The sequence below is a fragment of the Protopterus annectens genome, chromosome 16.part0, assembly GCF_019279795.1.
Source record: "Protopterus annectens isolate FY-2018-M chromosome 16.part0, PAN1.0, whole genome shotgun sequence".
NCBI lineage: Eukaryota > Metazoa > Chordata > Ceratodontiformes > Protopteridae > Protopterus > Protopterus annectens.
This window is the reverse complement of record NC_056750.1, coordinates 397,293,438-397,318,247: the sequence shown is the minus strand read 5'-3', so window position 1 is coordinate 397,318,247 and position 24,810 is coordinate 397,293,438. Positions and strand designations below refer to the sequence as shown.

The following is a 24,810-nucleotide window of genomic DNA, read 5'->3' as shown; positions in this document are numbered from 1 at the left end:
CACCACACAGAAGCACTCCGAACCCCCCCCCCCATGTGGGGGGCTGTGTAACTAATTATACCAACTCCAAGATCACACTATAGTGGGAAAAGCCAGACTTCCAAATATTGACACAACATAGGTATACCAACACAGAGGACTGTGACCATAGGGGAAGGCCCATACTGGTATAAGTAACATGACCTGTATGGGGTCATAGGAGTTACAGGGCAACTGAGCTGTATGGCCAGTTCCATTTTGCCAATTCTCACCGCAAGGCCTTGCCTCTCTTTTCAGGGAGGTCCACTCCAGTCATGCCAGGGGTGAGTTTGTAAATGCCCATTCAGTTGTCCAGCTCTTTTTTAAAGGCAGGCAGTGTGTCACACTGCTTAATATTGAGAAGAAGTTTGTTCCAGTGAAGAAGCAGGCACTGCATGACAAATCTATCCCCATTATTAGTCTTATTAATTTGTTAGAGTAGAGTTGAGTCTCTGGCCTTGGTATAAGCTAGAATATTTGATTTATTGAGGTATAAGAGTTCCTGGACTACTGTATCTCTTACAGCCATATAAGCAAGGCACAAGTCACTCCTAAGGAGTCTATATGAAGATGAGTAGAAGGACAAAGCCTCCAGTCTTTCCTGATAGTTAAAATCATTTATGCACCTGTCTTTGTAGTTACAAACCTCCTGTGTCTCTCCACTTGCTTGATACACTTAGTAAGCTGCATCCCAGAGATTGTACTCGATAATGCATCTGATTAGTGTGGAGTAGAAGGAGGTGAGGACATCTGTAGATGTGGAAGATTCATCTTTAAGTATAAGCCATGCAAGTTAAAAGGATTTCCTAAACTATTGTGGACATGTGATGGTCAAACGTAAGGGACCTGTCCACCCATGTACCCAGGTCTTTCATGACATTTCATTTTGAAGTGATGTGTTATCTATACTGTAAGAAGGAACTGGTCATGCTTACTAAATGCTATAATGTTATTGTTTTTGGCATTTGAGCATAAGTCAATTTTTTAGTTTATCAGCTATTGACAAGTACAGGAACCTGCTGGAGTGCATGCAAGTCAGAGGGGGACTTGACAAAGACTCCTAGGTTACAATCAAACCAGTACCAAAAGAGGCCATGTTCACTGTACTGGTATAAGGAGAAAAAGGCAAGTGCTGTACTCGAGGTTATAAGTTTGTACACCATGTGGCACACATCATAAGGTAGCAATAATGTTTTAGCAAAAGTACCAATTGCACAAAGTTTTGGTGCTGTCAGTTTCATGGCCACTATGCATAAGCATACCATGCACCTATCCCATTAGTCATGGAACAGGCAGGGGCAAACAGAGTAGGTTTGCTTATATGTGATGACATGATGCATTATGGTAATCATTCAGAGATGATCACACTCATTTACCTTATTAGTAATTTGTCACAGAATGAGACCTGTTTAAGCAAAATAAAAAGTGTGACAACCATACTGCAGGAGACTAAATTAAGATGATATATTCAAGAATAGGAACTCACTGAAGAAGGCACTGAACTGTCATACAGTCATGGTGAAGGAAGACACAACATCATACAGAACACTCACGATGAATGGCAATAAGAGGTATAGAGAGGAACAAGTAGGTGTGGGTTAGGTAACACAGGACAAGGACATTAATATATATGTTCACCTGGCTGACTGTGGCAGGACCTGCATTTAAATGGCATGATAAGGCATATGGTCATCTGGGGAACTCAGAATAACAGGAGAGACAGTCCAAGAGCACTACAGGTACCTGTCCACATTGGAAGGGTAACCTGATGGTTATGTATGCAGAGTGCAAGACGTATGACAAGGAAGTTGATGACTCCTGCATATAGCTTATGTAGTGGCTATTTGTGCAGAGGGAGGGCATTAACACAGGATGTTCACAGTACCACCAACTGTCAGTACAGTAATGCAGGATGTCGGTAGTGATAACATGTCCATTGACACTGTCACACTATAGAATAGTGAGAAAATGGTCACTGCAGAAAGGTACATGACCACCAAAGTGTGACATTGTAGATGCATACAAGTCACCCAAGCACTGTTATGTACAAATTCACTGAGTGACATGTCATGTGTAACCCACAGATGTACCCATCTTGCCATGGATCCACGAGACAGGCAACAGCTGGAACAGTTCATCCACCAAGAGAATGAGTTGCTACTGCAGGCCTTATACACATGTGACAAGGACATCCTGGACAAATGTGCAACTGACAAAGTTTGCCAGGATAAGGTGTGGCAGGGAAGAGTGTGAGCAGCGTGGGACATCAGTAAAGGCCTACTGATATCATACTGTATGCCAAGACCAAAGCACAGGACACTACCAGCAAGAAGTCCACCACAGGAGGTAGACTACTAACACAGAAGCAACTCACAGAGGTAAAAGAGTTAGTCATGTCACTGCTTCTAGTTTCGGAGGAGACCCTCATACCTGGTGATGGCTTGCATGTTGAAAATGGTCTGGTGATGACTGCCCTGACTGTTTGTAGGCGATAAACCGAGTCAGTAATAGCAGGTACATTTCCATGTTGTACACTGACCTGCATGTGTGAAGGGCCTTTTCAGCACAACATCTCTGGATATGTGTTCTCCAGATATATTGAGCCTGTGAGTGTAATACTCTGCACAACAAAATGTCTATATAACATATACAAAAGTGACCATTTGGTATAATGCTTAAGGTCTTTGCCTCCCATGCGCAAGGTACAAGGTTCGATCCTAACCTCCGGCCAATGCCTGTTTGGAGTTGCATTTACTCCCTGTGTCTCTCTGGCTTCCTCCCACCACCAAAAAATATGCTGTTTCCATCTCAAATTCCCCAGTGAATGGAGCTGTCTGTAGCAGCACAGACTCTACATGGTGGCCTATAGGGGAAGAGTTGTATAAGACCACCCACTTTGGGCATTTATCCCAGTGTGCACTATCCTCAAGATAGGAGAACATGGATCACAGACAGATTTTACTTGACGGTGTAAAATATGGCTGTAGGTGATTTGGTCATGTTGACTAGTGTCACCAAAATGGGCATGGGTAGTTACCGGTGGTAAGTGGGTTGAGGACCCAGCCTACTCCAACCTATGCCAGGGACCCATGCCAATGGTGGAAGTCTGTATGTATCCCTGTAGGCCAGTGTGTGCTTGCCATAAAGCCTGGCAGTCCTGGGTCAATAAGCTACTGGATGGCCAGTGTCCAGTTGCCCAGCCTGGGTTACTTGAGAAAACTCTATTAAGTGAAAGCTGGACATAAAACCAATCAACCTGCCACATATGAACTAAGAATTGCTACGCTCAGTACAGGGTCACTGATAGGATGCAGCTTGGAAGTGATTGACATGACAATATGGAGGAGGCTGGACAGCCTATGTATCCCAGAGACAAGATGGAAGGGCAGTGCAGCAAAGCCACTTGGTTTGGGATCCAGAGTCTACTGCTCAAGAGGAGAACAGACTAGAAATGGAGTGGTAATTGTGAGAGAAAGGCTTCAGCAGGCAGTGAGGGATATCATGAGAATTAGTGACCGACTCATGGCAATCAGACTCAAGTCTAATAATAGGGTAGTATTCATAATCTCAGCATATGCCTCACAGCAGGGTTGCAATAGTGAGGAAAAGAGTGCATTCATACAGCAGTTGCAGGATCTAATAGATAAAACAGGGCAACATTAATTGGTGTTGATAATGGATGATATGAATGCACATATCAGGACAGACAGAAAAAGATATGAGCACTGCCTGGGTCCACATGGGTGGGGTAACAGGAATAAAGCAGGAAAGGCCATTCTAGACTTCTGTCTGTCAAATGGCTTGATAGTAGCCAACACATGGTTCAGAAAAAGAAACATAAGCATCACATACAAGAATAACCAACATGCAACCCGGGTAGACTTTCTCCTAATAAGGAAAGGACACTGGGGTGTAATCATTGATTGCAATGTCATTCCCACTGAAACAGTCAGCCCACAGCATAGATCACTGGTTGCCATAATCAGGTGCAAGCAGTTGTCAGAGAAAGCTCTAAGATCAACAGAGACCAGGCTGAAGACCTGGAAGCTGAATGGAGAGAAAGTAAAACAATTTAAGGAATTGCTCAAGGTTCGAACACTCCAAGAAGAGGAGGAAATAGGTGGAGTTAAAGAAGAATGTCAGCACCTTAAAACAGTATGCATGAAAACTACAGAAAAGATATGTGGCTGAACCAGCTATGAAAATAAGGCACATAAGGAAAACTGGTGGTGGAAAGAAGGAGTGCAGAAAAAAGTGGCAGATAGAAAACACGGATCAGGCTTGGAAGGAATAATGAAGGCTAACAAAGAAGCTAATAAAGAAGTTGCAATAGCAAAGAATAGAACATCAGAGGCACTCTACCAGCTTCTAGAAAGTGCCTTAGTAGATGGCACAAAAAACGTATATCAGGTTGCAAGGCAAAGGCAAAAAGATAAAGAAGATAGTCAGACGCCCTTCATAAGGGATGCCAGCAACAACCTGCTCACTAGCCCACAGGACATCAAGAGAAGATGAAAGGAGTGCTTCCAGCAGCTTCTAAATGAAGAATGCCCCACAGAAGCTGTACTGCTCCAGACACAGCCTACAATGAGAGAAGACGAGGAGCCCACATTAAAAGAAGTAAAAATAGCACAAAGGAAAATGAAGCCTGGAAAGCAGCAGGTTCAGATGAGGTCACAGCAGATATGATAAAGATGTTGGATGAAATAGAGGAGAAATGGCTTCTGAGGGTCCTCATAGCAGTATGAAGAAATGCATATCCCAGATGACTAGAGAATCAGCATGCTCATGCCAGTGTATAAGAACAAAGGGGACATCCAGAACTGTGGGCAGTACAGAGGTATCAAACTCCTGTCACGTTGCACAAAAATTCTGGAGAGGGTGATTGATAAATGGATATGCACAGTACTAGAAAGTAAGATAGGAGATAAGCAGTTTGGATTTGGATCACAATGCAACACAACTGACCTGATATTTGCAGTGAGATAGATAGCTGAGAAGGAGCTAGAGATGAGGAAAGAGTCCAACTGGGCATTCCTAGACTTGAAGAAAGCATATGACAAGGTTCCAAGAAAGTTGATTTGGGCAGTGCTGCAGTGATTTGAAATCCCAAAAACATTGGTATAATTAGTGCTGCTATATACAAGGACCCAATGCCTCAAGTGTGAGCACTGTTTGGCCTCACAGAGGGGTTCTCAATAAGAGTGTGTACATCAGGGTTCAGCTCTGAGCCCACTGCTATTCAAACTGGTGATGGACTACATTAGTAAACAGGCTGGAGGGGACACATCAACAAAGCTGCTATATGCACACAATGTGACATTACAGGCAGTCTCTGAACAAAACCTTCAGCAAAGGATAGGGGAATGGAATGCAAAACTGAAGGCACATGGGATGAAATGAAATACAGATAAGACAGTGGTAATGGCAGCAAATTGGGGGTATCAGAAGAGGTTGAAAATCAAGATAGAAGGGAAGACAGTGGAAGAGGTTAACACCTTCAAGTATCTGGAAGGGGTGGCTGAGGAGAAGGGAAATGTAAATGAAGAGGTCAAAGCTGGAATCAGAAGAGCTGCAGCCAGCTGGCATAGAGCGTCAGATGTAGTATGTGACAGAAGAATTCCAAAGAAACTGAAAAGCAAGGTGTACAAAACAGTGATGCAACAAGTGCTACTGTATGGTACAGAAACCTGGACAGTAAAGGCAAACAGATGAGGAAGCTAGAGGTGAAGGAAATGAGGTGCCTGAGATGGATGGTAGGATGCACACTTGCTACAGAAGAAATGAGGACATAAGAGCAGAAGCCAAAGTAGCTCCAGTTGCAGAAAAGATCAAAGAGAGCAGATTATAATGGTTTGGGCACATGCAGAAAATGAGAAGACAATATGGTGAAGAAGATTTGGGACAGACAGCAAGAATGTAAGAGGAAATGAGGGTATCCAGCAAGGAGGTGAATGATGGATTGTGTGAGAGAAGATCTGAGACAGTCAGTCATGAGTGACAAAGAAGGCAGGAATGTAGCATTGAATCAGGAGAGATAGCAACAGTTAACATGACACCCTGATGCCATGGAGAAAAATAAGAACAAGAGGGTTGATGATGATGATGAATGATAAGCTATTCACAGGTTGGAGAGGGAGAGACAAATGTTCCATCACTGCCACAGGTATGTTACATCTATGCTGAATAACTGCATGGGGTAATGCTGATGTCAGCAGATCACCTGTAGCCGAAGATGATAGCCACATGCAACACACCTGTGTTAGCATCAGTACTAACACTGGAGGGCTGGTTGTCAGTTTTCATATCATTTATGCTTCAATATATACAAAGAAAGAAAAAAAATCACTCTTTTGCAGAAAAAAAAATTATATTCCTTTTAGGTATGAAATCATTCCAATATTTTGTATTTAGGTGGTTGATAGCATTTGCTCATTTTACTCTAAAAACAAAAGTGCAGTTGAGTTAGGAACTTATAACAGTTGATGTTTGAGTTTTATGTTCACTGTTGCAATACTGACTCTTGAGATTCCTGCCTTCAGGAGCCCAAAGGCCAGCATACCAGATCATTTGCTTTCCTCCTCCTGACCTGATTCCACAAAATACTAATTACAGCATCTTGATTTTCCTACAAGAATATGTCACATCTATTAGGGTATACCTCATATGACTGTGAAGAAATCATGTTAATTGTCCATATATAAAAACTTTGACTCTCACACAGATCCTGACACACATTTACTTTGCACTTGACAGGCAAGTTAACAACAGTTGCTAGTCACTTACATGCACAAACTATCTCCCTACCTAAAATAACTGGGCAGAATTCTGACTGTGGTCAAATTGTTAAAGTTCTACAGCAGTAATATAGTCAGCTTGTTTCATGCACACACACATGTACCCAAGAAAGTGAATGAATAATATGCTGATTGCTTAACATACATGATTGGTAAAGTAAAATAGTTTCTATTAACAATGACATATTTTAACTTCATGTCCCGCCTCTGATCTCTCTTTCTCTCTCTCTCTCTCTCTCTCCCACACACACACACACACACACACACACACACACACACACACACACACACACACACACACACACACACACACACACACACACACTGCATCTGACAGACAAGATAGTTTCTTTCATACACAGGCTCTTCACTTCTACTTCTCCAGAAATAGCCACTATTTGATTGTGACTATGTGAAAGAAATGATGGTCACAGTACTATATCAGCTTGTTTCATAATAGCACACTCTCTGCTCTGACAGGATATGATCAACGATCTTTAAATTGTGATCATATAGCTGTTACTTCAGTTGCTTTCACATGCAGTCTTCCTCCTCACCCTCCCAAAATACTGAGTTTCTGACTAAGTGAGCCTCTTATGTTTAGTTATTTGTATCTGCTGTCCAGTTAGGAGCAGAATTTGTCGATTATTATTACAAACTTCTCTCACTACCCCCAGTTAACTTTTAAAAAATTTAAACATGTAAACATATCTCATTGATATGGGCAGTATGTGTGTTAACACTGTCCATAGAGTTACCTGGTGTTTTGGCACTGTGTTCATTTTATAAAAAAATAAGCTTGAAAGAAAAAAACTCTGAAAAGTTGAGCATCTTCTTTGGTTAGGGTTTTCCCTCTAGATAGTAAGAGATGATAATTAGGACCTGCATCTAAGCAACTAATGTCAGTGCTTACCTCACACTGTTACAAGTCAAGGATTACCTATCCAAGACCTGCTTCTATGGGGATCCTGCTTTTCACAGACATAGTATGTTGTCCCATACAGGTGCTTCACACTGTGTGTGTGTGTATATGTGTGTGTGTGTGTGTGTGTGTATGCGCGCGCGCGCGTGTGTGTGTGTGTGTATGCATGCGTGTGTGTGTGTGTGTGTGTATGTATGCGTGTGTGTGTGTGTGTGTGTGTGTGTGTGTGTGTGTGTGTGTGTGTGTGTGTATGTGTCTCTGTTCATGCATGCATGTGTGCGCATGTGTCTGTGGGATACACTAGCTTAGCGATAGTGAAAATCATAAATCTGAATACCAGTCCTGCTAAACCAGCACACCAAAGGCCCATCAAGGGACTTGCAAACAGTGATCCACACATGGAGTTACCTTTGTACTCCCTTAGCACTGCTCCCTCCCTCCCCACACACACACAGAAACACTGACACACACCTGTGCACAAACAAATTGCGACAGACTGTGTTTCTTAGGGAGACAGATAGGCAGACACACACAATGATCACACCCCGCTCCATGGCCATTACCCTACCTGCCACATCCATAGTGGCATAATGTATGTCTGCTGACATCTGTCATCATGCCAGTTGCTGATTTTATGTAAAAAAAAAAAGTATTGGCCTGATTTGCAAGGCTTGTAATGGAGCTATTGTAAACATAATATGCTAATGGCAGGAGCTCAACCCCATCCCTGTATTGAAGGGGTGGACCAGCCTGGATTGCAAAAGTATGTTTGTTTGTACTGCAGTACGACTTGAGAACAGTAGCATCCTTTGGTGCTTCTCCAGTCCTATGTGGAGTATCATTCCAGGGAATGGTGATGACATTTCTCAGCTATGCTCTTCTGAGCAGTTTATTACCATTGTCTACTAACCAGGCATTGTGAGACAGTGTTTGGAGTGACTGCTTTAATGTTGCACTCTTGTAGTCTCTCTCCCTGCTTCCCAGTATAGTTTACAATCCTCTTCTTCCACCCCCACTTCCCCTTCTTCATCCAGAAGTATTTCAGAACTTCTAACATTAGGTAACTGGTGATGAAGATGAGTACCGTGTTTCCGCATAAAGATACTAGGATGGCTGTTTCCTTAAGATCTCGGTCTCATGAATCCACAGTTTAGTGTTCACCCTGCTCCTAGCACTGCCCTTGTGCGTCGACTCTCGTTTACTCCCAAAACTATGATTATTATTTGGCTCCTCTTTATTTCCCTGCACGTTACATTTACTTTTGTAGCCTTGAAGTCTGGGTTGTAGCTGAGGAAGGGCAAAGATGGTGTAGTACATTTCTCAGTTAACATTTGTATAAATTCTAACCAAATACCTACAGAATGGGTTACTCAGTTAACATATGGATAAATTCACATTAAATGCTTACAGACTAGATGCGTTTTAAATTTAATATTAATAAATAGTCAGTCATGACGACAGTTTCTTTATAAGTGATTCTTTATATGTCTGTATGTTTATGAAGATGGATCACATTTTTAAACAACCATAAATTGTATGTTTTGAACTTTCAGTTCTGTTCCAAACTTTCTACTACTGTTTCTTGTGTTTTAAGAATGTTTTTCTTTTGCTGTAGGTCTAACAAAGGTTACATTTATTAACACCTGGTATGGTTCCATTCAGCATTTGCATGGACATGGAAAAGAGACTACAGCACAGGGTGCGACTGTTTCTGATGGTGGTTACAAGTAAGTATTCCAAGTCCCGTTTGGTGATAATATGAGCTACTCTCATTCTTCGTAGAAAAATATTCCACTTATTTTCATTTCTAGGATGTTAAGAAGTAATGAGTTTGTTTCTACAGTTGAACAACATTTGAGGGTGGATTTGGTATACTATGGGTCAAGATACCATAGACTGTATAGGTAGTGGTGTACAAAGGTTACACCTGTGTTTTCTATCCAGTACAAGCGTTGGAAAAATTCATAGAACAGAATCACCCTAATTTAGAATCGCTTACACATGGCCATTTTCCATGGTCAAAAGCATACCTGATCATGCCTTAGACCACAAAGAGTAATCGCCTGTAAACACTGATATGTTTGTCACATTTAGATTATAATTTGATACTTTTTTATTTTCATCCTATAGAATGTTCTAACAGACATTCTGAGGCTTTGTTAGCTGCAGAAGGTCATTGTCATCATAAACTCCTATTCTGAATTCCTCATCTGCAGCCCAAATGACTTGAAAGTAAAGGTGTGTGTATATATGTCTAGCAAAATATTATTAATGACATGATTAAAAAAGTGATGGATTATATAGTTTTAGGCTGGTCACCTTAAGATCAGCTGAAGACAGATTGTTACAAGTAACAGACTGCACACTTGCCTTTGGTGCCAGAAGATTAGAAGTCTGTGGATTCTATTCCTACACCTGCCAGATGGATTAATTTTCAGTACTGACACTGCATTGCAGCATAAGAGGGGTGCTGCACTCCTGACTGTGCCATCCTTGGCGTGAGATGTTAAACTAAGGCCCCATCTGCTTAAGTTTGTCTTTCAGGGGTGTATAAAAGATCCCACACCACTTACCAAAAAGAGTAGAGGAAGTTCCTGATGTCTTGGCCAAATGTCCCCTAGTCAGTAGGAATGCTAACTCAGGCCTCCCTGAAAATAAGTCATTGCCTTACTGGGACTAACCCAGTCAGCAAAGTGTAAATAAATAAAATAAACAAAAAAGTAACAAGATAGCTTGAAAGTACTGCTATGTGAAACCTCAAATTATGTTCTATTTAGCTGGATAAATGTATCATCACAGAGAAAAGACAGCACTGCCTCTCAATGGATTGCAAAGCAACCCCCTCTAGATTTGAATGCCATTTTTTTCTAACCCTTCAGACTGGAGTCTCAGTACCTTGAAGTAACATAATCTAAAGCCAGTGAAGAGGATCATAATGAACAGAACAGAACAGGTCCTGTACACTGAGGTATGACAGTGAGCACAAATCCTGTACACTTTGGTTTTGACAGTGAGAACAGATCCTGTACACTGAGGTATAACAGTCAGCACAGATCCTGTGCACTGAAGTATGACAGTGAGGAGAAATCCTGTACACTGAGGTATGACAGCACAGATCCTGTACCCTGAGGTATGACAGTCAGCATAAATACTGTACACTGAGGTATGACAGTGAGCAAGTGAGCACAAATCCTGTATGCTCAGGTATGACAGTGAGCACAGATCCTGTACACTGAGGTATGACAGTGAGCACAGATCCTGTACACTGAAGTATGGCAGTGAGTTCAGATCATGTTCACTGAGTAACAGTGAGCACAGATCCTGTACACTGAGGTATGACAGTGAGCGATAATCCTGTACACGGAGATATGACAGTGAGCACAGATCCTGTACACTGAGGTATGACAGTGAGAAGAAATCCTGTACATGGAGATATGACAGTGAGCACAGATCCTGTGCACTGAGGTATGACAGTGAGGAGAAATCCTGTACACTGAGGTATGACAGTGAGATCCCGTACACTGAGGTATGACAGTGAGCACAGATCCTGTACACTGAGATATGACAGTGAGAAGAAATCCTGTACACTGTGATATGACAGTGAGCACAGATCCTGTACACTGAGGTATGACAGTGAGCACAGATCCTGTACACTGAGGTATGACAGTGAGGAGAAATTCTGTACACTGAGGAATGACAGTGAGCACAGATCCTGCACACAGAGGTATGACAGTGAGCACAGATCCTGTACACTGAGGTATGACAGCGAGGAGAAATCCTGTACACTGAGGTATGACAGTGAGCACCGATACTGTACACTGAGGTATGACAGTGAGCACAGATCCTATACCTGAGGTATGACAGTGAACACAGTTACTGTACACTGAGGTATGACAGTGAACACAGATAATGTACACTGAGGTATGACAGCATAAATACTGTACACTGAGGTATCATAAATACTGTACACTGAGGTATGACGGTGAACACAAATCCTATATACTGAAGTAGGACAGTGAGCTCAGATCCTGTTCACTGAGGTATGACAGTGAGCACAGATCCTGCACACTGAGGTAACTTTATACTATTTTCTGTTATATCTTATGTACAGTTCTGATGTTGTCACTCACTCATGAGCTGTTTGGCACAGTATGAAGTATCATTGTTTTTTGGGGACATACTGTTTTGTGCAAATGTTTGGCCCTTTTGTCAAAGCTCTCAGGTGCACAAGGCTGCATTACCTTGTTGTTCACATCTGTGAACAGAGGCATCTGTTTTTGCTTATAATTTGTATACTTACTGCATATCTAGGCTCTTCCATGTATACAGTTTTGTAAAATGATCTATGATGGAGTAACTGGGTGGCCTGCAAATTGTTTAGGCATCTGCAATGTTTATTACTATAGGTACTATCCCTCCACAGGTATGTACCATGTATATGAGTATTATCATAAATCCTTTTGTTAAGTTGTGAACAGGTATTGTACAATGATTTGGAAGTAAACTCTTCCCTTTGTTATAAATGGTAAAAGAAAAATATTAAAAAAGGGTCTGAAGAAGTTTACTGACTGTAGTAGATGAAAGCGCTAACAATAAATCATGTTTGTTGGAACTATCATCATCTTTTTTTTGTGTTCTGAAGTTTGTTTTAATATTTGGTTAGTTTTACTAAGAATTATGTTGGAATAAATGTCTTTCACTTTAGCACCTACCATAGTTCTAATGGTCTAACGGTACAAAAGTAAATGATTTAAAGACACAGAACTTCTGTGCAATTGAATTAAATCCAAATGGAGAAATTCTATTTCAGTGCTCTTGCTAATTATTTGTTCTTTGATAGAAGTTGCATCTGCACTAATAATTAAAAAACAGCATTAGCTTGGATAACAAAGTATGGGTGTTTTTGGTGGGAATCAGTATTTTGGAAAAAGTGCTGTGCAGACCATTTCTGTTCTGTGTGAAAGTAATAGTCTTTCACCTTCCTAGATAAGCCGGACTTACTTTGTCTTATCCAGGATCTCCTTTTGTTGAAACAGTATTGTTTATAAAATGCAGATTGCAGTTATCGCTATGCAGTAGCTGCAGCTTTCCAAAGACTTACCATTTCTTATATCACTAGCTTGTGTTCTGTGCCTTTTCTGCTACTGTGGTGCCCTGATGGACCTTCTACTGTACCTCTTCTTAGCAGGTTGACATCTGCTTGTGATTCATTGCAGCAAACAGAAAAAAAAGTAAGAAAAAAAATAAAAAATAGGATCATTCCTGTATAAAATTTTTTTTTCAATTTGGAGGTGTCATTTCTGCATGACAAAAGAACTGTAATGTGCTTTTTAGTTGTTAATTAAGGAATAATTCTTGACTGGTAATTAAATTTTGCATACTCTTTAACTCTTGTACCACTGAACATCAGATGAAAAAGCTTTCCACAATTTAATCATTGCATTCAGAGTTTTAGAGGTGCAGGGGGCAATGCACTCTGCATGATTGGAAGAACTATACTTGCACTTGATTTAACACTTGTGCAGCATTTAAGGCTAATCTGGAAAAATATATCTGAATTTTCAGTAGTACAGGCATATCTATTTTCCAAATGGCTATATGTGGTACTATGGAAGGTGCAGAAAAAAGCTAAATAATATACTCCTCGGGTTTTCTTGGGTATGGATTTTGCTGACTTAATGCTAACAATTTTCTTGCAAGTGGGAGGACTGACTACTTAAAATGTATCGTTAAAGGAGATATTCATTATTTAAAAGTAATCAGTAATCTCTGTTGTCTTGTGTTTTTCCCGAGTAATATTTTAGGAAACCTTAAATTTGTATTGAAATGTAATGAACTCCGTTATAGTAGTGACTTTTTTATCTCTTAATAATTATATTTTTATAATGAAGATTGTCACACAAATTGATTCTACGTAATGTTATTTCAATGATATATGACTGAATAAATTTTCAATTCTGACAGATTTCTGCATACACAAGTTGGGTCTGCTGTTATTTCATCCACTGTTTTAGCAAATAATGAAGAAGTTAGCACAGCAGTTCGTTATCAGCTTCAGCATAAAACTCAGGTAACAGATTTAAAAATAAAGCTGCTGTCTGTCCATTTTATTATCCTGCACTAAAAACAGAATGTGTTGTTAGACTTCAATCTGCATGCTATTGTATATAATTCAATTGCTTTTTGGTTTTCAGTTCTAAGCAGAGGCTGAGGTATTCATTAAATTTAATATAATAAAAATGAAGATGTTAATGAACTTGAGAGGAGTTTAAGTTATATTAGAGAATGGGCAAACTGTACATCAACACCCTGATTGAAGAAGGAATGTTCTCAAGCAGGGTATTAAGATACAAGTAATGCCCACTGACAAACTAGTCCACCCCTCCTTCACAGCAGCATATCAAGCTGCTGTGGCGCTCGGACTGCAAAAAAAAATTATTATTATTTTTATGCTTGGTAAGCATCTGTTCTGCTGTTTAGCAAGCATAACATGTAAAAAAAAAAAAAAAACACTGCTTGTGTGTATGTGTGTGTGTGTGTGTGTGTGTGTGTGTGTGTGTGTGTGTGTGTGTGTGTGTGTGTGTGTGTGTGTGCGTGTGTGCGTGTGGGAGAGAGAGAATGGGCTTTATGTAAAATTGTTGCATTTAACTTGCTTATTATTTTTTTTAAGCACTGTATTATTTTCATGTATGTTTGATGTAAAATGTTTCCTCCATCACCATTAACATATACTACAACAAATTTGAAACATTAAGCAGAGGGACAATTTTACATTAAAAATATATAAAAAAAATATAGTACTTAAAAATAAATAAGCAAGTAAAACACAACAATTTTTACAGAGATAGCAAAATAACCATGCCAAAAACAAAAAACAATTTTATTCTTCAAAGCTTTCAGGTTAACACCCTTCCTCAGTGCAATATAAAACAAATGAATACATCCATTTTAAATAGGAGCATCAATTAATCACATCAGCCAGCTAACCTATCACACACCTATATCACCCCCCATACAATTATTCATGAAAAATTCATAAACTGTCAGATGCTGTTAAAAGCACATATTAAACACAATAAATACATAATAAATATAATCACTTCATTCCAAATACTTTCCAACTCACTATATTATTTTATTTCTTTTTGTTCTTTTACTAAAATAGGCTTTATACTAGCCATACTGTTAATACCTGGTGTGCTATCTGCTCTTAGCCTTACAATCCATTCATACTCTTTTTTTTTTCTAAACAGTTATTTAAATCACCACCCCTTATGCTCATAGTTAAACTATCCATTACCCTAAATTTAAAATAATGCCTTGGGCCATTGTCAGTTATATGTTTACGCAATGCATTCGTGTTTATATTTCTCCTAATGTCTGATTTGTGCTCCACTATTTGTTCCCTTAGTTTCGTGGTAGTCTTTCCTAAATAAAATGAGGGACAGGCTACACAGGTAGCTAGGTATATAACTTGTGTTGTATTACAATTTGCATAACAAAAAATATGTATTCTTTGTTTGTTATAGGGTGCACAAATGTATTCTCCCCCATTATATATTATCACAGCAGCTACAGTTAAAACACTTAAAAGTACATATTTTATTAAGTATATTCTTTCCTTTTGTTATTTGCTTAAAGTCTTTATAACATAACTTCAACCTCAAACTTTCCAAATTTCTATAGTCGAATAAGGGTCTTTCTCCTACTATCTCTTTAAGTTCTGGCATTGCCATCAGAATTGTCCAATTTTTATATATTACATGTTTCACTTCTTCTGTTTTTGAATTATACGTTGTAACATATCTAATTGCATTATCTTTATGTGCTGTCTTCCATGTTTCCATTATATTTTTGAACTATTTCCAGAAATTGGGCTATATTCACCCATTCTCCGATCAGTAACCTCTTTGTATACTTGCTCTACCATCTCTAACTTATAACCATTATTTATGAACTCATCCATCATTTCTTTAATATGTTTTTCAAAACTTTCCTGGTCACTATTTAGTAAACTAGTTCTAATCATTTGTGCTTTCAATGTTGCTTTTATTGGGTCTTCCGGCTTTTCCCGGTTAGGGGTCGCCACAGCGGAACTTCGGTCCGCTAATGACTGGCAGTAGATTTTTACATGCCGAGTTGCCAGCTCTGATGCACAACCTTCAACGAAGGTACACCCATTCATGCATATCTCCACACAGAAGACGCTCTAGCTGACAATCGAACGGAACAACGTCTTACTGTGAGGCGACAAAGCTGCTTTCAGTATACCTTTGAAAATATGAGGGGCATGCATGCTGCCTTTATTCACATATCTGCTAACCTGAACCTCTTTCTTATGTATACTTGTTTCAATATGCCTTCCTTTCTTACATTAACTCTATATCCAGAAAGAAATAAAAGAGTATGAATGGATTGTAAGGCTAAGAGCAGATAGCAAACCAGGTATTAATAGTATGGCTAGTATAAAGCCTATTGTAGTAAAAAAAAAACAAAAAGAAATAAAATAATATAGTGAGTTAGAAAGTATTTGCAATGAAGTGATTATATTTATTATGTATTGTGTTTAATATGTGTTTTGAACAGCTTGTGACATTTTATGAAATTTTCATGAATAATTGTATGGGGAGGTGATATAAGTGTGTGATAGGTTAGCTGGCTGACATGTGATTAATTGATGCTCCTATCTTAAATGGATGTATTAATTTGTTTTATATTGCACTGAAGAAGGGTGTTAACCTGAAAGCTTTGCAGAATATAGTTGTTTTTTTGTTCTTGACGTGGTTATTTTTGCTGATTTGACTACTTGAACTACAGGTCTGACCATTTTGGAATCTAATTTTACAGAGACCCCATTCTCTAAGCACAATAACGCCCTCCAATGTGTGTAATAATGTGTCATTAATGCCCGTCCAGGGGTGTATGGGCCCTCTGTCTGCAGTGCTAGGCCTCATAACACCCCTGGGCAGGCGTTAATTACACATTAACAAACACCATGTCAGGCAGTATTGCTTGCAAAGAAATTTTTCTTATATTTAGTCCCATAGCTGGCTGATGTAGAATTCCATTTTCCATCTCTTTATAAAGACATATATTACAGTATCATCAGTAATTTGTTATGAACTTGGATGTAATCATAATCAAAACTTCTACCAACATGCATCCAGAAAAATTATTTTATGAAACAAATGGGCTTTGGAGATTGTATAAATGGCAGTTTCAGTTTATACACATCTCAACTTAAAATAGAATAGTATACATAATCCTTTGTTTTATAAAATGTTGCAGTTACTTCAGCTTCACCTGAGAAAAGACAAAAAATAGCTCATCTATGTGTTTACACCAAGCAAATTATAAGACTGTTGAACATTGTTAAAGATTTTCTTTTGTTATACCTGTTTTTCCAGTTGTGATGCTGTTAGTTTCTAGCCATTATGCCATTAGTGTAAAGGACCACAGAAGTATGATTCCCTCATGTCACTGACTGAGATTAATGAAACTGAAACACCTTATACAAGCCTATGGACGGACATGTACCAAATGTGAAACTGAAACACCTCATACAAGCCTATGGATGGACATGTACCAAATGTGAGACTGAAACATCTCATGCAAGCCTATGGATGGACATGTACCAAATGTGAAACTGAAACACCTCATACAAGCCTATGGATGGACATGTACCAAATGTGAGACTGAAACACCTCATGCAAGCCTATCGACGAACATGTACCAAATGTGAGACTGAAACATCTCATGCAAGCCTATGGATGGACATGTACCAAATGTGAGACTGAAACACCTCATGCAAGCCTATCGACGAACATGTACCAAATGTGAGACTGAAACACCTCATGCAAGCCTATGGATGGACATGTACCAAATGTGAGACTGAAACACCACATACAAGCCTATGGATGGACATGTACCAAATGTGAGACTGAAACACCTCATACAAGCCTATGGATGGACAGGTACCAAATGTGAGACTAAAACACCTCATGCAAGCCTGTGGATGGACATGTACCAAATGTGAGACTGAAACACCTCATACAATCCTGTGGACGGACATGCACCAAATGTGAGCTCCCATTATGAAGAATCCCAGTTCATGGAACCTTCTACCTTTAATTTTTCCAGATTTTTGCTACTGCAAGACTAGTGCTAAAATAAATACTTTTAAGAATATGAAGCTGCAGTGCGTTATGATTCCTTGTCACTGATAGTAGAATATTAGTCTTGTCACTTGAAATGCATATTAAAAAAAAAGTGCAAAAAATTTTGCCAACAGAAGTAGCCATCCTTTTGCAGTGATCTGAGTCACCACATTACCTCTTCCTAGGCTATTAGAAATCTCCAACCTACTCTTTACCCTGCTGTTGACCAAAAGAAATACCCAACCCATTGTTTATTCTGCTAGTGACCAATGCCCCCCTGCCCCACCTTGCTAAGGCTAGTTGTGATTACAGTTCTCAACCATCTTATTAGTGAATTTACTTCTCTGCTTAACTCCATCCACCATATGCTAAATTTTCTTTCTAATATGCGAGTTTTCTCCTCCATTCCCAGGAAACCATCAAGCCCCTTCCTCTATCAGCCCATTTGTTCTCCCTTTCTTTCCAGTGTTTGGACACCTAATTGACTTTGCAGTAGGGGAGGGAAGGCAGCATTCAAGTATCTTAACCTTCATTCTTTAGAGAGTTCAGAGATTTTGGTCTCTGTCCCCTATATATCTCTCCTGATGGCCTGGTGTGTGCATGTGCAGGCATGTGTATGGATGTGTGCACACGCATGTACATGCGTGCGTGTGTGTGTGAACTCTGCAGCACCTGCTTTGTGACACATGCTCACATCTGAGCATACATCTAATCTCATTAATCCCATCTACAGTATATGACTCTAAAGAAAGATCAGTACAGAGGAATGTCTTGGTCTGTAATGTTGCTTGCTACTAGCTCTATTCCTGTTTATTCTCAGAGGTTCCACCAGATGGTTTGCCTCCTAATTCCTAGAGATGGGTTAGCCAGCACCAGCCACTCCCTCCCACCCTTCCTGACTGGCTCACCCAGCTCCTGCGTTACTAATCTAGCCAACCCAAGTTATCTGAGTTATAGTTAGGGTTTTATCCCTCTGTGCCCCAGGGCAGCTAAAGCCATACTCTGCACTAATCAGTCTCCCTTTGCCCTTCTACCAGTTAGTCAGAAATTGATGTTCCCAGCTTTCTTCTCTCCCATCCAGTATCATTTGAATTCCCCAACCCATACTTTCTCTGGCTGTCAATAATTGGACACTTTGAACCCCCCTCACTACATGGAATGACAACAGTTGAAGACCCGTCATGATTTTGTTATTAAACTAAGTAGTAAACATTGTGTATATCACACCCTACATGTCCCATCAACATCAGAATGTCAGAGTCATGGAAGATCCATGTACTGAATGGTAATTTTACAGACAATGTGCTTTGTCATGTTCAAGGAAGGATTACACAACCATGAAGTGTTTCTTGAGACACATTTCTGTGGATATGTGGATGGAATGGATGTGTTTAAGTAACCTAAGTTACAGTAGAATCACGGTGGGATTTTAAACATAGAGCATCTTCAGTTCTCTGGAAAAATTAGTAAAATGAAAAGAAGAAGGAGCCGACTCTGAGTGCTGATGCAAGGCAAATTCTATGGCTTACAAACTTCCTTTATCAGTACTTTGATTATAGTTTTCAGCCACTGTTGAGTCTGCAGATAGTATTATATATAATATCTTGAAGCTGACATTCTTGAAACTCCTAATACTGAAACGATAGTATCAAAAGGTCAAAACATTAAAGACCACAGTGTCAAACGTCTGCATCCCCCCACCAACAGGACCCATGTTAGCACTCGTTTCTGGATCCATACCCCTACAGGACCATTATTAGCACTCATTTCTGGGACCACACCCCTACAGGACAGGTTAGCACTCATTTCTGGGTCAACACACTTGCATGACCCATATTAGCACTCGTTTCTGGGTCCACACTCCTGCACGACCCATATTAGCACTCATTCCTGGGTCCACACCCCTACAGGACCTATATCAGCACTTCTTCCTGGGTCCATACCCCTGCAGGACAGGTTAGCACTCATTCCTGGGTCCACACACTTGCAGGACCCATGTTAGCACTTGTTCCGGGTTTCGCAACATTAGGGGGATTCAGTTTTCAACAGACATTGTGACCTTCAGAATTTTGATCTTTTGATGTTATGGTCTCAGAATTGTAAGTTTAAGACTATGAACTTCATGATTCTGATAGTAAACTCATTTTTTTATCTGTGGGCTTACAGATTAAAAGGAAAGGTGAGTTGTGTGTATTGTAATCTAATTTTCAGCAGTTATCTGCAACAGCATTCAACACTTAATCATCAAAAGAAAACAATTTGTAAACTCTATTTTCTCTTACAAATACTTCTACTTTCTTAGAGGCTGCAGGCCCGATGCCCCAGTCTCAACAAGTCAAACAGGTAACATAATATAAACTAATGTGGAAAGGTGCTGATCAGTATGCGGTTTGTGAGAGTGGTTTCTGTTCTGTGTTAAACATTTTGGTAAGGATCACGTGTACAAAGTCCAATATTGTTTTCCACTTATGCAGTGTGGCTTCAGTTTGATTTTAAAATATATAGTAGTTTTTTGGCACATACTGGAATTTCACTGATAAGACAAACTTTCTACTGGGAATATTTCAGTGATGGATTAATTGTGCTACTTGTGTGAACAGTATATGGAGGCAGAGTAAACAAAACATATCAAATGTGTTATCAGAGACGCTACTTGCAGAACTTATGCTGAGCTAAGTATGTGTTTTTGACACAGAATAATAACATTTATATAATCAATCAAATAATTAGAGATACTCGACACTATTAAGCCTGGTGAAATATTACTATTATGATACAGTTTTGATGCAATAAAGCATAGCACTAAAGCTGCCTAATCTGCTAAAATTGCTTTTGTTTGAACTTTGTCTTTTTTTTTCCTGCAGAGTCCTTTTGATGTAGTAATTGAACCCATCTGTGTTTTCTGGGATTTTAACCTCAGGTATAGTCTGCTATCATTGATATTGCATAGATAATCATCTCATTAAGCTTAGTAATTATTATCGTATTAAGTCTTAAAAGTCGTGTGTCTGTGTTCCAGTACTGTTTAACCCACTGTATTCCTTTCAGTCTACCTAAGTAGTCTTAACACACACATGCATACAGATGCACGCACGCGCACACATGCACACACGTGCACACACACACACACGCACACACACACACACACACACACACACACACACACACACACACACAAACACTTCTTTTAATCATGAATGAACTTTGATTGTAGAAAACATAATGAAAAAGTTCATCGGTGATTATTATTATCCAAACTCAAAAACATCTAAAAGTCATCCCCAATGTAAACAAATGCATTACATTTACAATCATCAGAAACAATTTAAAACTTTGCTTTTCTTGGGGGGCTTTGAACTCCCCCAAAGTGGGGGCTCCACCCTACATGCTAGAAATTAAGTATATTAATTCTACACTCACAGAACTGCAGAGAAAGAGGAAAACTACTGGGTTATATTGCATTTGAACTGCACTGCTAATTCTACCACTTTCACCACCGATGTAATTGCCAAAAATGCTGGCACTAGATTAATGTGAGTTGTGACCAGTCCAGTGCCACTCATATATGTAAAACCCATGTCTCTGTCTAATAAGTTCTATTATTCATGCAGAGAGTAACATTCCAGTACAGTATATGCTGCGGTTAGCAACAGGTCTTTTTTTTTTTGCATATCTGCATTAGGAGTGTGCATTTTAAGAATTGCACAAAATTAAATGCCAGTAACATTCAGAGGCCTTTCCTTGTAGCTAGCATTATTTAAGTGACTCAATGAGTATGGTGCACACAGTGTTGTAGCATATAACCAGTGGACATAAACCCTGACTGCACTATGGCTTAACAAATATGCTGAGATTCCCAAGTATGCAAGGAGGTAAATGTCATGTAATACAACCATTGAGATGACTTTGTAATGATAATACTTCTTCCCCGTATAGGCATATGTGTGCATCCTATTACTACACTGTTAGTAGCAGTGCACCAAGTCATAGCTAGGAGGCATTGTGCACAGATAAACACCTGGCTACAGTTACACCACAGACGAGTATCACATGAAATATGCAAAGGTATCTGGCATAACAATGTGGACTCTATACCTCTCAGCTGTAAAGATTTTCCCAGAATGTCCAGATTTTTGCCTCATATTTTTGGTCCATTTTTTTTTTTTATAAAATTGTGGTTTTCTGGTAAATTAGTGGTAAATCATTAAAGATTTACATTAGAAAATAATGCCAGACATTTGAATTTCAGACGTCATACCCTTCAGAAAATTCATGCTAATGCAAAGCCTGTTATTCTATTAACTTTCTAAGTTTGTAAGAGCAATATTTAAAATTGTCCCTATTTTTGGGCCTTTGGCCCCCATTATTTATGGCTTTGTCCAGACTTCTTGCTACAAGAGGTTGAGAGGTGTGGTGAACTCATTAGTAGCCTATTTTAAGTAATCACTTATCATGATAGTAGGTGCTATTCAAAAATACTGGTGAATTAACCTCAGTGATTCAGTCATGGGGCTTTAAACTGGCTAGAGATGGACCTGTCCCTACTTCAGTCTTTTTAATGTGTTCCGTGTTTGTGTCTGGGATACTTACTTATAATACTACCTTCAAGGAAATGGAAGTGCTGGTGTCACACCTTCCTAACCACTGCTTGTATGCCTAAATGCAGCTACATTTCACCTTTAAGTCACATTTAGCTCAAGCTTATTGAATTATCTCACACCAAGTTCATGCCCTCTCTGTTTCACTTCACTTCACTTCATTACACTCCACCAGTGGAGTTTTTAAATTTACGTGACTACAAAAGAAGTTGAGAGTTCATACTTGTCATAAGCTATTTGTCCCTATTAAATGAATGCATTTTCAAAGGATAATCAAAATATCGATAGAACAATTCTTCGTTTGGGTAAACAACACTGAGCTGAATGTTTAATAAACATAACATAGCCTTCTGCTGCTGTGTAGAAAAATGTAATGATTTGCAATAACATTTCATATGAGGTGTGAACAACAAGATGTTTAGTTATCCCACAAGGAAATAGCTTTTAGATAAACTATTTGGTTGAACTGTTTTCATTCTGTATAATTGTATGTGGAAAGAAAGGGTGTAGCTTCTGGCTGTATGCATTTGTCTGTGACTATCTGTATTTTGTGAAGTTATAAAGTTCTCTGCTTGAAGCTGTTGCATTATATTATTTTAAATGTCACATAGATAAATACCTCCTGGATAACTGCAAAAAGTAGTATCTGTTTGGGGATTTATAATCAACTTTAAAGAAAGCATTCTAAGCAAAGCACAGCTCAAGCTGCAAAATCTGGCAAATTTGTTGCCTTCATCTCCAGTTTAGAATCCATATTTCTGCATGTTTACTTATAATAGATATTACAATCAGTTACACAATAACCATATCTAGCATTCAGCTTATGACTAAGGATGATACAACACAATCTCCCAGCTTGGGATCAGCTCATCCATTACTAGATGGGTAACAAACTGGATCACTGACAGCACATATCTGTCAAAGTTGCAGAGTCCACCTCCATTAGTAGACCAGTTACCAGCGGGGTACTGCAAGGATCTGTGCTGGGCCATCTACTGTTTGGAATCTATTTATCTGAAGTCCAGACAAAGGTAGATGATCTGTACCTTACCAGCTTTGCAGATGATTCTAAACTGGGTGCAATCATAGAGTTCTCCAATGATGTTAACATATTACAGAAAGGCTGACTCTGACAAATGATTGGTGCCAAACTCAAGGACTAAAATGTAACACAAAAAAATGCCTCATTATCCCCTTTGGTAAAGAAGTAGCCCCTGCTAATTATGAAACAGATAGCACACCTCTAAGCACCAACTCAGCTGTGCAGGACTTGGGAACACAGGTTGAAAGCAATCAAAATTTCAATCACCATGTGTCCATAGTGTTAAGAAAAGCATTCTTCATTGCACATCTCATAAATAAGAGCATCGCATCCAAGACCAGGGAGAGTATAACTCCACTGTATTTGACCCTTATCAGACCACTAAACAAGTACAATGCTGCCTTCTGTATGCATCTCATCAGACACCTGCAGCAACTGGAAAGACCACAAAGGTTTCTTACCAAGAGAATTCAGGACCTCCAAAACATGATAAATATGGAAAGACTAAAATGCCCTGTCAGTGTACTTTGTGCTAGTGAGAGGTGACCTATCCCTGGTCTACAGAACAGTCTTGGACAATCCCCTAATGGAATTGGTGCACAACCTCAAATCAAATGGGACAAGAATAACTCACTCCAGAGATCTCAATCTAGCCTGTGACATCAATAGAACATGCTGGAGAGACAGATATATCTCCCAGGGATTACTTCTTCTCTGGAATAAGCTCCCACTCCATGTGAACAGAGCTCCTCAGTGACTCTACTCAAGCGCAACCTTGACACTTGGATGGGTGACCGTAAATTCATCCTGGGGGTGGCACCTATGTTCTTCATGGACAGCGCAATTCGGTACTGATCACAGTATTGCTCTGAAAACAGCGACCCTCTAAACTTGGTCACTAACGGTATTTGAGTTTTTACATGGCTAGGTTTGTAAAGGCCTCTGGGCTATTAACTTAGTAACCTCCTATGAACCTATCATCAGGCACAAAATTTGAAGAGTATTGCCTCTGCTGAACAATGGAAGATCTCTCCTCTGTAGTAGTTTGCCAAAAAAAATGCATTATCTAACAGAAAAATAATACCCATTTGTTAATCAGGTATGCTGATTGGACACACAGTCCCTTTTCAGGGGTAAACTAGCAGGAATATCTAGTTACATGGCTTGTTGAAAGTCATACAATAGACAAATGAGGGAAGAGGGAATCAAACCCTATACCACAAGAACTACCCCTGTGTACCAATTGGCAGAATAATCTAAAAAGACATGCTCTTAC

The 24,810-nt window shown here is 39.4% G+C and overlaps 1 protein-coding gene across 3 annotated transcripts in view; it reads left to right on the top strand.

Moving 5' to 3' along the window:
• Positions 1–24,810, top strand: part of ADGRD2 (adhesion G protein-coupled receptor D2) — a 1,709,855-nt gene that overhangs the window by 569,169 nt on the left and 1,115,876 nt on the right. For all 3 annotated transcript variants that reach the window (XM_044058541.1, XM_044058538.1, XM_044058539.1), the window contains exons 11-13: positions 9,353–9,464; positions 13,702–13,807; positions 20,759–20,814. In XM_044058541.1, the coding sequence (XP_043914476.1) occupies positions 9,353–9,464; positions 13,702–13,807; positions 20,759–20,814 (274 nt within the window). The remainder of the gene's footprint in view (positions 1–9,352; positions 9,465–13,701; positions 13,808–20,758; positions 20,815–24,810) is intronic.